The following is a 16,212-nucleotide window of genomic DNA, read 5'->3' as shown; positions in this document are numbered from 1 at the left end:
TCAATTTTGACTTTAAGCTAACAGTGCAGTGTTTCTTGAAAAGAAAATGTTTGAAAAACGCTGAATTTGTCCTAAAAACTCTGTGGGTGAAATCAACCTAATGCAGGCATCTGGTTTTAATCTTAATACTGGAAATTAAATTCTGCTTCTTAAAGTTCTTGCGTAGAAGTATACAGTTCTTCTTTGTTAGGTTTTAGAAAAGAAACCTATAAAATGAGTTTTCCTACTAATGACATTTCTCCTGTACCAACAGGGTAGATGATAAAAGTGTGATGGCTGGAGTACCAACCACTGACACCCCTAGTGATCCTGAGAAATGCTCCCCCGAGTGCCCCTGTAAATGAAGTAGAGGTGCGCATTCTCTACTGCTTTTCTTTTCACTTCTATGGGACCGGCGGAGATTGATGCGCATGGCAATCTCTGTCCATCCTACAGAAATAAATGGAGAGGTTGTCACTAGAGATGAGCGAGTATACTCGCTAAGGCACATTACTCGAGTGAGTAGTGCCTTAGCCGAGTATCTCCCCGCTCATCTCTAAAGATTCGGGGGGCTAGCGCGGGTGACAAGTGAGTTGCGGCGAGAGATCTCCCCTCCGTTCCTCCCCACTCTCCCCCGCCGCTCCCCGCCGGCCCCCGAGTGGGGAGATACTCGGCTAAGGCACTACTCGCTCGAGTAATGTGCCTTAGCGAGTATACTCGCTCATCTCTAGTTGTCATGCATGCGCATCACTGCTTCATTCACAGGGGCACCTGGGGGAGCACTTCTCAGGATCGGTAGGGGTCCCAGCAGTTGGACACCAGAGATCTGACATTTATCACCTATTCTCCGGATAGGGAATAAATGTCTTTGGTGATAAAACCCCTTTAATAATTATAAATTAACATTTCAATTTAGGGTACAAATTAGCAGAGCAAGGACTTCCGATGGGTGGACTGTACTTGTGGTTAACAGTTCATATTTCGGATCTAAACCTGTAAATATATAGGTTTACCTGTTGGGAAGGCATGTGTTACATGTTTTTTAGACTAGGTTTAGGGATGGATCAACTATACAAAAAAAGATTATAGGTAGCTAGGCATTGAGGCAGTCCTTCGTGGTCTGACAGAGACCTCTCTCATATGTCTAGCCTCTGTCACAACTGTGTTTGATGCACAATCAGTGTAGCAGTTTACTGAGATATTATAATATGGCTGCTTATATAGCACCTCTATTAATAGCTACGTCAAACACTGCATGCTGTGCGAATATATTAGTGGCTAAAGACAATTGCCCTCACAGCCTGCCATGCTATATATATTTAGTTCATTTATGAACTCAGTAAGGATTTAGTTCAGCCACCTATTTCTCAATTTTAAAGGGTTTTTGTCTGTTTTGAGTGCATATATGTCAATAAAGTATATAATTTTAGATAATTCTCTTTTGGGGGGGTATAACCATTAGGTTATTTTTTGCCTTTGGCAATTTTGGGGAAATTATGCTTACTTAGCCAGGTATACCCTAGGGCTTCTCCATTTCTATACAATTTGAATACATACTGAAAATGAATATGTAGAATAAAGGACTACATTTAAATCAACGCAACACAGACTCTACGAGTAACTTTGATAGATGCAAATAGTAAAAACCAGCACCTCCAGAAGAGGGGGACAGACTAAATAAAGACAAATACTACTAATTTTAAGTCTGTCCCCCTCTATTGTGCAGTGCTGGAATCTAACATTTGCAATCCTGATACTGATTGCAGGTCGACATGTTCAGCTAACAAAATAAAGTCCACTACTTTAGTCCGGGCAAGCATGGCTTCTCCTTGTGGAGATTGCCAAGTTGACATGATCAGACTTCTAGGCCATGCAAACTCCTCTGGGAAATAACGTATGCAAATCTTTCATTTGCATAACTCATTTAAATCTAACATACTAATTATGGCCTATGTGTGTTGCGTGTGGGTAGTACCTGGAAGATGTGGCCAGTGCTATGAGCAGAGCCTGTAGTACTCCTCGGATGAAGACGATGGGGTTCTTCTTAGTGATAAATAGATACATGATGGGAAGAATAAAGAGTCCATGCACCACCAATCCACATACTACAGTGATGGCATAAAATCCAAGCTTCTTCCCAATAGCTGTAGGGTCATCCATTTCCAGGATCTTGCCAGCAATAAGGAAGACGATCCCAAACGGAAAGTACCTGCCAGAATCATAAACAGTATCAAGTCAGGAGTTTGGGTGTTTCAGAAAGGGGGCTCCTATAATAGCCCACCTGTGTTGTGCTTTATACAGGTAAGAGGTCCATGTAGTTAAAATCTGCAATTCTATCAGTCTACAATTAGCCAAAACTGTAGCTAGGCTTTTCTTTAGCTGGGCTCAAGATTCAGTCTGCTGCCCAAGTCCTGTATTGGAATATCCTGGTCAATGCAGAACAGTTTGTTCAGGTCCTCCCCATTACACAGCACCCGGGGCGCATGCCCTGCTAGCCCCCACCTTAGCTATGCCTTAAGCAATGCAGCAAGCCTTTCTGCTGGATTTCAATTTATGTTTTTTTCTAAATTTGCACAAAATTTTTAAAAATTCTGATTTACCCAACAGCTCACGGGTTAAATCTCCTGTATCAGACAAGTAAAGGTGACTTTGTCAATGACTATAGACACAAGACTGTTCTTTCCGTGAGATTAAATACAGCAGCTGTGAAGGAATGCAATGGCCATGCCAAACTCACCAAACGGAAACCGCTACTATTTTCATAACGGACTCATTCAGGCACTGGCAAAAACTAACAAGAGGTACTCCGCTTGTTCCCATGCGGCCCAACATTATACCTGAAAGACAGAGGTGGAGAGATAAAACACCATTCGCACAGTTGTCTCACACAGTAAGATGCACACCTGTAGCCCCTTTTTTAACCCCTTCAAGACCAGAGAGATTTTATTTTTTTATTTTCATTCTTTTTCTCCCTGCCATAATTTTTTCCCATTGATATAGCTGTATGAGGGCTCATATTTTTTTAATGATCCCATTTAATGTACTGAAAAAGTTTTTTACAATTTTTTAAGTTGGGTGAAATGAAAAAAAAATGCAATTGCGCCATTTTTGGTGGATTAATTTTTAAAGCATTCACAGTATAGTAAAAAAGGCATGAATGTATGATTACAGTGATACCAAATTTATATTGTTTTTTTTTTACATTTTACTACTTTTGGAAAGTTAGGAATTTTTTTTTTAAACAAAAATTACTTTCCTTCGCCATATTCTGAAACACATAACTTTTTTGTTTTTTGCATTGATTGTTCTGTGTGAGGGTTCGTTCTTTTTTTTTGCAGGGTGAGCTGAAGTTTTTAATAATATTCATATCTTTTTTTGATCATTTTTTGATCAATTTTCTGTAGCTTGGGTAATCAAAATAAACCCAATTCTGGCATTCTGTATTTTTTTATGATGTTCACTGTGCGGGCTAATTAGTGCAAATCAGTTTTTTTTAATTGTTTACATTTCTTTATGTGGGAAAAACAGGAAAGGGGGATAAACTTTATATATATATATATATATATATATATATATATATATATATATATATATATATATATATATATATATATATATATATATATATATATATAATATATATATATACATACATATACCTGCTTTGAAATTCTTATTAAATAGTCTCCTACCTTTTTTTAGTAGTCATAGGGAACTTGAACCTCTAGATCACTTGAACTTCAGTATTGCAGTATATACTAAGTTCCTTATTACCCCTAGCTGGCTATTTAGATGCATGGTCACTTTTGACCATGACACCTAAATAGTTAATCAGAGGTAACGCGGATCATGGCAGTTGATGGCAGCTGTCAGTTATCCAAAACAGCGATGTTCACCAGGCTTCTGAGGCGGCTCCATACATCCTTTGTGATCACATAACATAAATTTATGTGATTCGGTTGGGAAGTGGCTAAAGGAGTTCTACAGGCCCCAATAGAATAATATGGGCAGGGAAAGGTGGAAAATAAAAAATAAGCAGTATTCACCACCTTAATTGCCCTCCTCAGTGCAACTGCCCCTGTCCTCCATTGCAAAGCTGCTGCAACAGCTACAATGAATACATTGTACACATTACACATTGGCTTCAGTGATCACCTGCGATTTGTGGCAGTGGTATGCCAAAGCCAGTGATTGGTTGTGTGGTCATGTGTACAATGAAGGGCACATAACTGCTACAGCAGCTTCCAGGATCAGAGTGGCAGGGACTGGAGAGGCTGCATTGGACTAGGAGGTGGGTATTGCTTATCTATTATTTTGTACCATTTCCTTTCGACAGAATTTTTTAGCCCCACCAAGAAAACCCTTTTAAGTCTAAAACAGTTGCTGGCATGGCTATCTCCATAATCCCCATAGACTTTACTGGCGAAGACCAAGCACATCCTCATTCACTACTTCTATGTGTAACTGTGGTAGTAGTGTCAGGTGTGGCCTGGGTTGCAGAGTTTGCAAATACTACATACCCATGGTGGCAGAAAATATGACAATTCCAAGTACATTCATGCCCTCGCTGGTTCCAGGCTCTGACTTGTAGACCACATCTGGTGAAGGGGTGATATCAAGAGCAAAGTTCTGTATCTGTGATCCATTTTCATCCTGGATCCCATAGATGAGGATTCTGTGAGTTATACTTTCCAATGAAGTCGTCTTCCCACTTTTTATCACTGGTACATTCTTGGTACGGTACTAAAGAATGCAAAGCAAGGTAAACAGCAACTACTGTACGTGCACCATTGGGGAAGATGAATACCACTAGTGTTATCTACAGACGAAGAAGTGGCCCAATATAGTACTACATCCAAGAATACACAATGTATCAAATACATCTTCAGTAGAGATGAGCGAGTATACTCGCTAAGGCACATTACTCGAGCGAGTAGTGTCTTAGCCGAGTATCTCTCCGCTTGTCTCTAAAGATTTGGGTGCCAGCGCAGGTGACAGGTGAGTTTCGGCGGGGGGGAGAGGGGGAGAGAGATCTCCCCTCCGTTCCTCCCCACTCTCCCCCGCCGGCCCCCGAATCTTTAAAGACGAGCGGGGAGATACTCGGCTAAGGCACTACTCGCTCGAGTAATGTGCCTTAGCGATTATACTCGCTCATCTCTAATCTTCAGTTTCCTATTAGCATAACCCCATTCACTAATTGAAACAGCAAAATCTGGATTTGATGGGAAGAATAGAGCTGGATGCATTGTGGTTCTTCCTGAACAGAATAGAGTCCATCATAGGCCAATGAGCTCCATCGTGAGATAGATCTGGCGCTGCTTCGTGCTTCCATTAGAAATAACTCTTACATAGGACAAATTCTGTGCCCAATGTAATGAGCGCCATTAGAAACATATCTGTCAGCGCTCATTTGGTGAATATGGTCCTTAACACGGGCCGAGAATCAGCGTACGGAGACAAATGATCATGATTACGATCGTCCGTCCCCATAGGCTGGCTGTACATCTGCCCATTCACACGGGGAGATGTGCAGCTGATCAATGAGCATGTTTATGCTCCCTGAAACGGAATAATAAAGTGATAAATGAGTATTTGCTTGTCCATCGAGTAATTAGTCCTTTTAGGTAGAGGAGTTTTGGGGCTCGATAACTGTAAAAGGACCATAAGGTACTCCATCCAGAGCATCCATCGGCAATTACATTGCATTTGATTATAAATATAATCTACATAAAAAGTTTAGTAACTTTGTAAACACATTACATTACTTTTGTGCAGACTTTGAACCAGCAGAGAATGCTGAGTAATTTCAGCTCTGAAGTTTGCAGAATTCGGAACGCTGCACTGGAACATAATACCGGCTGTAACTCAGGATCAGTACAAAGTAAAGTAATGTACTCATTACATCTATATACAAACTATAAAAAAGTGTAAAAAACGATGAACATACATTGTTAGAAAAGCTCAGGAAGCCAAAACAACTAGCAACAAATCATAACAGCAAATAACGTTCTTACCTCCATTTTCCAAATGCTCATAGATTGATTAGTGTGGGCAATTATTCTAGTTTTTGGTTTATGTGATGCTCTTGTGGCAAGCACACATAAGGCCCCCTGTCCGTGACCGTAATTTCGCCGGCGAATTACGCCGTCTGAAGCTTTGCATAGCCTTGCTATGGAAAGCGCCGGCCCCGTGTCCACGAGTGGAGAATCATTGCGATTCTCCGCTCGCGGCCGGCATGCTGCGAATTGCCGCTATTCTCCACGGTCAGCCTATCTATTCGATTAGGCTGACAGCGGAGATCCGTCTGCGTCTCCTGCTCCCGGGTGGCGGCTGGACAGGGGGCCTAAGGGTGGTTTCACATTTGCAAACGGGGGTTCTGCTTTACTGCTCACGAAGCTGGGAAAAGGGGAATTCCTTGGCCAAATGGCTCCATCTCGGGACAGAACCGACATTGCCAAATGGACCCCATTGACTGTAATGGGGTCAGTTCAGTTTCCGCTAAGCTAGCCGGCTTTTAGACGGAAGAAAAAGCGCTGGATGACGTTCCAACACAGATGTGATACCAAACTTAGGCTACCCACACGTTCGAGCGCGATATCGGGCAGTGATAATCGGCCCAATATCGCGCTCGTAAACATGGAAAGTACCCATGGATGCGAGGCGGTTTTCTGTCATTACTTTGGTGAGGTTGCGATCCTCTGACACGGCTGAGGATCGGCAAGCGTTTCCCATTGTTTTCAATGGAAAGCTTTGCATTGCATGAGGTTTTCCTGTCCTGTCGAAAACAATAAGCAATGCGTTCCGAGGAATGCGCAAAGATAAAGCATGCTGCGATTTTTTTCCTGCACCGCATCACTGTGTAAAAAAAATATATAAAATCACTCATGTATATGACTCCATTCAAAAAAATGGGGTTCAAATTTGTACGTCTCACAGCGCACAAATCTTGCACGATTTTCTCGCCCGTTCGACAGAGGTCTTACATATATTGCTCAGAGATTACAACATAAGCATTAAATTGCACTCAGCGAAACAATTATTTACCCAGATATAATATAATCTCTGGAACCAAATACACACGGCCAAAGGTGTAACGTGAAGCTTCTGGGCCCCAATGCAAAACCAGTAACAGGGCCCCCAACTATTATGCTTTATTCATAGGACTGGGCTCCCTATATGGGGAAGAGAGGCCTTATGGGCCCCCTGAGGCTCCTGGGCCCGGGTGCAACCGCATCCCCTGCACCCTCTAAAGTTAAGCCCCTGCACACGGCCGTTTATAGATCATTGAGCAAGAAGTCACTAGTACACACGGCCACCAACAGGGTTCTGAGCAAGACATTGCTCAGTAGTTGCTAGTCACTTTGTTTCAGCTCATTGAAACAGAATGACTAGTCAGCGGCTTCTTATTGAACGACCCGTTTGCAGTGAATGGAGGCTAGTAACCAGAAGAGATCTCTGGCTGCCTCTATTACCTGACAGGCGATCGCTCCCATGTAAAAGCTAGTCGCTAGAATGGCTATTGGGCACTTATCCTTAAAGCAAAAGTGCAACTCTTCCAACTGATACGGAGTCTGACTCACCTGCTTAAACGTTGCCTCCACCAGATTTGAAGGAAACATGTTCCTAGGAAGAGAAAACGATCATTTTAGTCTAATGTAATAAATTTATTGTATATATTATTTTTATTTTAGCAAACAATAAAATGGAGAAAGGTTTCCACATTAAACAATAACTGTATATCAATACATATTTGATACCTGGGCTCTCAGCTCACAGCCCTTGACGCCCATCTGCAAATTAAAGCAACCCTCCAGTCTCAAGACAATTTTTGTCCTGGGACTGGAGGGGGCAGTTATATTACCCACTGTTGGTCTTCTGTGCCGATGCGCCTCTGATTCGGATTCAAATTTTCAGCCATTCAAGATGGCCGTCTCAATCTTGCACAGTTTGCATCAGGTAGCTACCCTGTTTCCCTGAAAATAAGACATAGCATGATTTTCCAGAATTTTTGAGGATGCAAAATGATTTTTCAGGCTTTTTGAGGATGCTTGAAATATAAGCCCTACTCCAAAATTAAGCTCTGCTAACAGTTAATTTAAAAAGTCAATTTAAATATTGTCCAGGCAGCTATGCATGTAAAAAAGTTAAACCTTTTTGAACAAAAATTAATATTATACACTGTCTTATTTTGGGGGAAACACGGTAGAAAATTGCAGTAGTCATCTTGGGATCCTGACTTCAGCAGAGAAGAACAGCAGCAGCTAATATACCACCCTCCGGTTTCGGGACTGAAGTTTGTTCCAAGGCCGGAAGGTCTCTTTACGGTATCCAGGAGGAGAGTGAATGAAGGGTGGATGTGCAGGGTGTAACTGGGGTGGACATGTGTGTCTGTTGCTTGGTGCAAGGAGGGCACCTAAAAGCACTCTGCCTTGGCCAGGATATACAAGGATAGGGGGTAGCAATCTGAATCTTGTCCCAGGTGAAGGAAAGCCGGGCTACATTCTCCGGTGAAGTCTTAGTGAGTTACAGAACAAGCCGAACAAACTTTTCATAATGTCTGTTTATACCAGAAGCCACAACACTGTAGGATGAATCCAGACGATACCAGACAGACCCCACTATCCTTACCATCAAAAGTGACGGACAGCCAAAGAGGCTCCGAACAGAACCCTAAATAGCAGAACAAAGCCTAATTGCAAAACTTCATTAATGCACAACAACTGCCTAAATCCTAAGAAATGGGGATACAGAGGGTTTAGCATGGTAATGTGGCAATCAATTAGACATCCACTTTCACTAGAAATAAATTGCATACCCCAGACCTTATTCTAGAACCGCTCTTAGGAGTCCATATTTTGTCTAAGGCTAAAAGACTAACTCATAACTCTTGTCTTTAGACCTAGAGACGTAAAGAAATAAATCACGTGGTTTTGTATGATGGCCAAGTTACATGTGTCACAGTGTGATTTAGATTTTTTTTCATGTGTAATTTTCTGCAATATGACATTACACTGACATGCCATAAGTCATGGGACAAGAAGAAATATCTTGTAGGACCCCCTCTAGTTTGGTGAGGTGCAGCAACACCATATGGCATCAATTCCACAAGTAGATGGAAGATGCCAGGAGGGATGTTGAGACGTGCCATCTGGATAGCTACCTACAGCTCCCTGGTATCTGTACGTGCAGGATCTCGAGTACTAATGGACCTCTCCATAATATCCCATAAATGCTGGATTGGGCTCATACTGCACAAACATGCAGGCCACACCATTCACAGGAAATCTCCAGAATGCTCTACACCAATTTTGGACAACATGGGCCTGATGGCATATTGCCTTATCCTGCTGGAATATCCCATCACTGTGGGGTAACATGAAGTTCATGAATGGCTGTAAATGGTCACCAAGCTGTGAAACGTAGTGGGCACTGGTCAATGACATGTTTAGATGGACTAATGCCCTCAACTTATGCCATGAGAACACGTTGCACACCAGTATGAAGCCACCGCCAGCCTGCAGAGTGCCTTGCTGATAAAAATGGTCCTTGACTTCATGGGGTCTGTGCCATCCATGAACCCTACCATCAGCCCGAAACAATTGGTACAGTAACTCATCAGACTTGACCACATGTTGCCAGTCTTCTAGGGTCCAATTAGCAACCTCATGAGCCCAGGTGAGGCCCTTTGTCTGGTGTTGTGGTGTCAACAAAGGGAATCTGGTGGGTCTTCTGCTCCCATATCCCATGGAAGCTAACGAACGCTGCACTGACCTGCAGGATGTGCATGTGTGGCCTCCTACACTGAGTGTGGATGTGATTTCTGTGAGTCGCTTGTTTTGTTTGCATATACAATTCTAGTAAAGCACTGCTGGTCATGATCATTAAGTACCTGTGGGCAGTCAATGGACTGTCCACTGTAGGTGGTAATACCTTCTATTACATTTTCTCGGTACACATGTGACACTGTGGATCGAGGAATGTTAATGGCCTGCACAATTTTGAAAATAAAATGTCCAATATGTCTGGCGCCCACTATAATGCCTCATTTGAACTCTGATTCCTTCACCTTGCCATGAGTATGCTGCCCAGTGTTCAACCTCACTCACAAGATAACACTGCACAAAGTATACAGTTATGGGGGTACCCAAGCCATCACCTGAGATTTACATACTGCTATCCCACGACTTTTGGCATGTCAGTGTATATAATGTCAATTGTATTTCATTCAAGACTGCAATGGGACACAGCATATAAGTTAAGAGGATTGGCCCATCAACAACATTTGCTACCTATCCAAATGATAGGTTATAAATGTACGATCGTGGGGTCCAACTACTGGAATCCCTACCGATCATAGGAATAGGGATCCTGAGGCCCTCTGTGTATGGAACGGTGGTCATGCATGTGTGTGATAGTATACCATGAATAGGAGATAAATGTTGTTAGTAGGCCAACCCTTTTAAGTCATCATGGAGTCTAGTGGAAAGGAACACTGAAGCTATATTTGTCAAATCTCCCAAAATGTTCATGAGGAGGAACAGCTGTCAATTATCTTAAGCCTGCTGCATGCTGACTAGATACTGGTCTCCGTTTGACCTGGTTTCCATTACTTTCCGGCATTTTTGCCAGACAGAGTATTGTAGTCAACGATGTTAATGTGTCTGGCAAAAACATTGGAAAGGAACATCAACCTAGTCGAACACAGACAAAAGCTTGCATCGTTGAGAGACCATAGGCTTTTACTAATCAAAGAAGACCAAAGATGCAAGCTTTGGTCTCTGTTTAACCTGGCTTCCATTCTTTCCTGGCATTTTTCCCGGTCAGAATAGTGTAGTTGACTATGCTATTTTGTCTGGCGAAACTGGAAAGGAACAGCAACCTTGCCAGAGACCAAAGCTTGCACCATTGAAAGACCATAGATTTGTTGGTCAATCAGAGACCAAAGATACAAGCTTTGGTCTCTGTTTGACCAGGTGGTTGTTTCTTTCTCGCCCTTTTGCCAGAATATCATAGTCGACTACACTATTCTGTCCTGCAAAAATGCCAAAAAGGAATGGAAGCCAGGTTAGATGGAGACCAAACTTGCACTGTTGGTCTCCGTTGACTAGTGAAAGCCTATGGTCTCTCAGCGATGCAAGCTTTTGGCTCTGTTGGACTGGGCCAGAGTTCCCCAACTCCAGTCCTCAAAGACCGCCAACAGGTCATGTTTTCAGGATTTCCTCAGTGTTGCACAGGTGATGTAATTATTTTCAGTGCCTCAGACATTGCCACAGGTGTTCTTACCATAGGATATCCTGAAAACATGACCTGTTGGTGGTCCCTGAGGACTGGAGTTGGGGACCCCTGGACTAGGCTAATGTTCCTTTCCAGCATTTTTGCCAGACAGAAAAGTGTAGTTAATTCAAGTGGTCTTCATTTGACTAGTAAAAGTCTATTGTTCTGTCCAGAGTTCCATCTGAATGTTGACTTTGGCAATTCAGACAGAAGATCAGGACGGAAATGTTAGGCGCAGACAGGAATGCAGTGTGAACCCAACCTTATTTAGGGGGTCTGATTTAAGGTCAGCACTTATTTAAGTGAAACATCACACGGGCGTATTTGCGTATGCAGAGAATGGAGCCCATTCATTTCAATGGATGCATTCACATCTCCTTGTTTTTGCACACACATTTCTTGCGTGCGCAAAAAAAAAAAATAGAACATGCTATATCTTTCTGTACATTTGCGCACCAAAGCGCCCCATTGAAGTCTACGAAGAGTGCGCAAATGTGCAAAATAATGCACAGTTCTGTGAAAAAAAAAGAACACATTTGGGCCTCCTTAGGGGCGTAGCAGTGTCCCGTGCACTAAAACCCCTCCTCTGCATGCGCAAAAAGTACAATACGCCAATATGAATGCAAATCTACCTCGTTCATAGCGCAAATACGTTGTGCTGAAATGTCCGCTCCTGTGAACGAGCCCTCAGAATGTGATAAAGGGATTCAATGTAGTTTATCTGATTCAAATGACTATGGGCTCCTTTACATGGGAATTTTTCCATGTGCCAAATTTACGCATGAAACACGCAGAGTATAGAACCAATTGATTCCAATGGGTGGGTTCATTCATTATGCACATATTTTTCCTGCGCATTTCAGTCGCGCAAAAAAAAAACGTAGCATGCTCGAAGGTCCCCATAAAAGTCAATAGGAGGGATGTGCAAGTGTGCGTGCAATATGCAAGGAGATGCACGAAATACTGCGCAATTCCACTCCAAAAAAATCTGGAACCCATTAGACTAAATAGTGCTTTAACCCTTTCCAATCCACTGTCTGACGTCTGAAGACATTATGATTTAAGGCTGTACAGCTCCGATGTTGGAAGACGTCCTTCGGGGTTCTCTTACTGTATATTGCCAGCCTCTCTGTTGTCGGAGCCTATCCAACATGTTACCTCATGCAGTACTGGCTTTAGCCAGCATATAGCGCTGTTGTAGAACGGCAGAAAAAGAGTTAGCCCCCTAGGAAAACCAGGATACAGATTGGATTGGAAAGGGTTAAATTACGACGCGGTTACCTGCCACGCACAAAGGAACATGCCCTGTGGGCACAAAACGTAAGGTAAAAAATATTGTTCACAGCGCAATTGCGCATACTCACATGTGAAGCAGCCCTTAGCTTGAGGACATGTCCCTTGTAAATGGATGGGGCAAATGTTAAAAATTCTGCACATGACTAATACATCACATAGTAACATAGTATCTTAGGCTGAGGGGCTTAGTTTTCCTATTTTCGGGTACGGGGTGCGCTCATTTATCAGTCCTGCCATGGTGCAGTAGCAAGCCGGTGTCAGCGGCAGACGTAGTAAGCGACATTCAGGTCAGTTTCAGATTGCTGGGGATAGAGGAGCCCTCGTGATCATCAGGCAGATTGTCATTCGGGTTTGAAGGGGATTAAAGTATTTTGATTCCTATAACTAAGTATCACGTAGTGAAATTACACTGGGAACATTTCCAGGATAATCTCACACATTGTTATAAGGTCAATTTGTCCCCACATCAGGTTCAGGGACTGATGGCATATAAGCCACGTAACAATTTATAGAAAGGGTAAGATAAACTGTATGAATGTATAACTTATCTTATGGACGGGGTAAATTAAAAGGGTTGTCCAGGAACAGCGCCACATCTATCCACAGGCCGTGTATGGCATTGCACGTATATTCATTGCATTTAGGAAGTTGCAGCAAATAAAGTGGTCTGGTGGATTGCATTTAGGGGGCAGAAGATGGTGCATACAGTATATACTTAGTATATTAAAGGGGGTACAAAGCTTAGTGAGAGGAACAAAGATGTATCTCCTAACTGGCTTAACGCCAGTTTAGTATGGCATCCAACAGATGCATGAATTAGAGCGGGCTTTCCTCTACAGCACGCAGGCGCACCACAAGTCACAGTGCTGCAGAATCTGGAAATCTTAATACGAAACTGCAGGCAGATTTAACCCTTTCTACATTCTTCCTACATTCTGATTGAAGCTTGTACAGCTCCAATGTCAGAAGACGTCCGACAGGGTATTTTTACCATCTATTGCCAGCCACTCTGCTGTCGGAGTCTCTTTGGCACGTACACACTGGCTTTAGCCAGCAGATGGCACCGTTGTATAACAGCAAAAAGAGAAAGCGTTTTAGGAAACCCTCAATCCAAAATTGGATTGGAAAGGGTTACGTCATTTTCAGTCCTGCAGCAAGATCTGCCGGCAGCTTGCAGTGTGTCTTGCAGGGTGAATTCAACCTCAATTACTTCTACTCTGCCCTAGGTGTCCACTCACTGTTTGCTTTAGGGCTTAGTCATAGGAGCGTGTTACTGCAGCAAAATATGTTCAATGGGTTCGTTCTAACCTCTGCTTTCGCGCGTGAAAAAAGAAAACCCTAACACGCTCTATTTTGGTGCGCACCTAAGGCGCCATAGTTGAACTGCACAATTTTGCTGGAAAATCAAGAACACTGAAGACTAATTAATAGGCTGCACAGGATTTAAAATCACAGCTGCGCTGCGACAAACTTGTTTGCACTCGTCTGAAGGAGCCCTAAATCTGATACAAATCACGTGTTTTTAGTGCAAAAAGGCCAAGCAGACGCAGGAAAATCACAGTAAAATCGCATGTGAAACAGCCTGGGTGGCTTCACATGGGTGTATGCGCAAAAACGTCTGCAACAACTGGATTTTTTGTGCTGTGAAGGCCGCACTATTGCGCACATTTTACTGTATTTTTTGTGCTTCCGGGATCCATTTACAACGGTGCAAGACACATCTGTGCTGTGAATTAGTCCCCGGTGTTTGTGTACCCTCCGAGTCTCCTATGATGCCTTAAGGCGAAGTCAGACAAGCGTTTTTTACGCGTGCCTATGAGCGCAAAAAAAAGCATGTCTGATAGAACCATTGGATCCCTATGTAGTGTTCACATGTCTGTCTTTTACAGGCACGAAATACTCGCACCTGCAAAAGATAGGACATGCGTGCGCCGGGAAGGTCTGTGTTGCGCATAAAAAATCCCCGTGGGGAGTCCCCTCATCACTGAACACTGTGACAGCACTGTCACAGTGTTCAGTGACAAGGGGACTCCCCACGGAGATGAAGGAATCCACTGCCACAGCTGTGGCAAAGGAACGCGATATTCTCCCATTGCTTTCAATAGGGCTGATACTGTAGCCGGCCCCATTGAAAGCAATGGGATGCAGGCAACCCCGCAGTGATTTTCGGGGAAGGGCTTGAAATAAAAACGTGGAAGAGAGAACACGCTTAGAGCCGTGACAGCGGCGGAAGGTGATGTATATATATTTTTTTATTTTTACACCAGCTAGGGATGATTTTCAGGGAAGGGCTTATATTTCAATTCACTGCAAGGGGTTGCCTGCATCCCATTGCTTTCAATGGGGCCAGTTGCAGTAGCGCCGACCCCATTGAAAGCAATGGGCATGGAGCTTCAGTCACGCACATTTTTAACATGCGTGGAGCGGGGTTTTTTTGTGCACATAAAATGCCCATGCAGTTTTTGTCCACTTTCATGATGGATAGAACTTATAAAGGAAAAGAACTCATTGAATGGGTTCATTCACACTAGCGATTTTTCTCTCTGACTGATAGTCCAGGTTTTTAAAATTGCTGCATATCCTATTATTGTCTGATTCATAGACGTCTATAGGGGGGAGCGCAAATGTGCACCCATTACACTGCACAATTATGCGGGAAAGAGAACACATCTGTAACTAATTAGGCAAAAATGCCTGCTAAATCGCGGCGTGGCTGTGTACCACGCCCATGAGAAATCACCTCGCCAGCACAAAAAGTACAGTAATATGGGCAAAAACGTGCACAAAAATATTTGATCACAGTACAAATACATAGCGCTACCATGTGTGTTTTTGCGCACACGTACTTATTGAAAAAAAATGCATCATACACACATGAAAGTTGCAGTGAAATCGCAGGTGATCCGGTTTTCGCTGCCCTACATCGCACTTGCCTGTGTGAATGCAGCATAAGAGTAAAGTGTCCCTAGAACTTATTTCAAACTAGTTCCAGCTATCTGGAGAACCCTTACTTCCCCATCTAACCTCTATAGATCTGGTAGCATGTAACACATATGTAATGTTAGAGCTATTGGCATCATTTCCTTACTGCTCACTGCTAAATACTCCTCCTTGGACAACCTTTGATAAACCTCTTCCATTTGATGGATCTGCTGCGTGTTACATTATAACTCAGCCACGGGCTGCACAGTTACCGAATCAGGTCCAGCAGAGCGTCCGCCGAGCTCATCACCGGCTTCCCGCTGTGTTCTGTGTTCTCCTTCTGGGCAGCACCCCCAGGATGGATGATGGATACCATGATGATTCCCACAATCACCGCCACAAAGGTGGTCCACAAGTAGTAGGCAATGGTGATAATCCCCAAGCGGCTGGATGTCTTAGCATCGAGAGCAGCCAACCCGGACATCAAGCTAATAAACAAAAGAAGAAAAAAGTTACATTAGTACCAAATACATCAATATTACAATCCATGCAACTCAATAACTATACATCCAACATCACTAAGTGCAAACATATCTGTAGATATGAATACATTGAATATACTGCCATAATATGGTAGTACTAACTGAACTCAACTACGTCTACTTTATATGTTGAGTCCATGATTGCACCCTTCACAGGGGCCAGATACTAGTATAAGGGGGCAGAGGGGTGAACTGAATG

At 43.0% G+C, this 16,212-nt stretch overlaps 1 protein-coding gene across 1 annotated transcript in view; it reads right to left on the bottom strand.

The window, feature by feature from the left end:
* Window positions 1-15,955, bottom strand: part of SLC1A7 (solute carrier family 1 member 7) — a 33,075-nt gene extending 17,120 nt beyond the window's left edge. The window contains exons 1-5 of the mRNA XM_066594760.1: window positions 15,744-15,955; window positions 7,560-7,602; window positions 4,500-4,722; window positions 2,717-2,816; window positions 1,955-2,188 (exon numbers count right to left, since the gene is read on the bottom strand). Coding sequence (XP_066450857.1) covers window positions 1,955-2,188; window positions 2,717-2,816; window positions 4,500-4,722; window positions 7,560-7,602; window positions 15,744-15,955 — 812 coding nt within the window. The remainder of the gene's footprint in view (window positions 1-1,954; window positions 2,189-2,716; window positions 2,817-4,499; window positions 4,723-7,559; window positions 7,603-15,743) is intronic.
* Window positions 15,956-16,212: the final 257 nt, after the last annotated feature.

Source organism: Eleutherodactylus coqui, chromosome 3 (genome assembly GCF_035609145.1).
Source record: "Eleutherodactylus coqui strain aEleCoq1 chromosome 3, aEleCoq1.hap1, whole genome shotgun sequence".
NCBI classification, from domain to species: Eukaryota; Metazoa; Chordata; class Amphibia; order Anura; family Eleutherodactylidae; genus Eleutherodactylus; species Eleutherodactylus coqui.
This window is presented reverse-complemented; position numbering and strand designations above follow the sequence as displayed.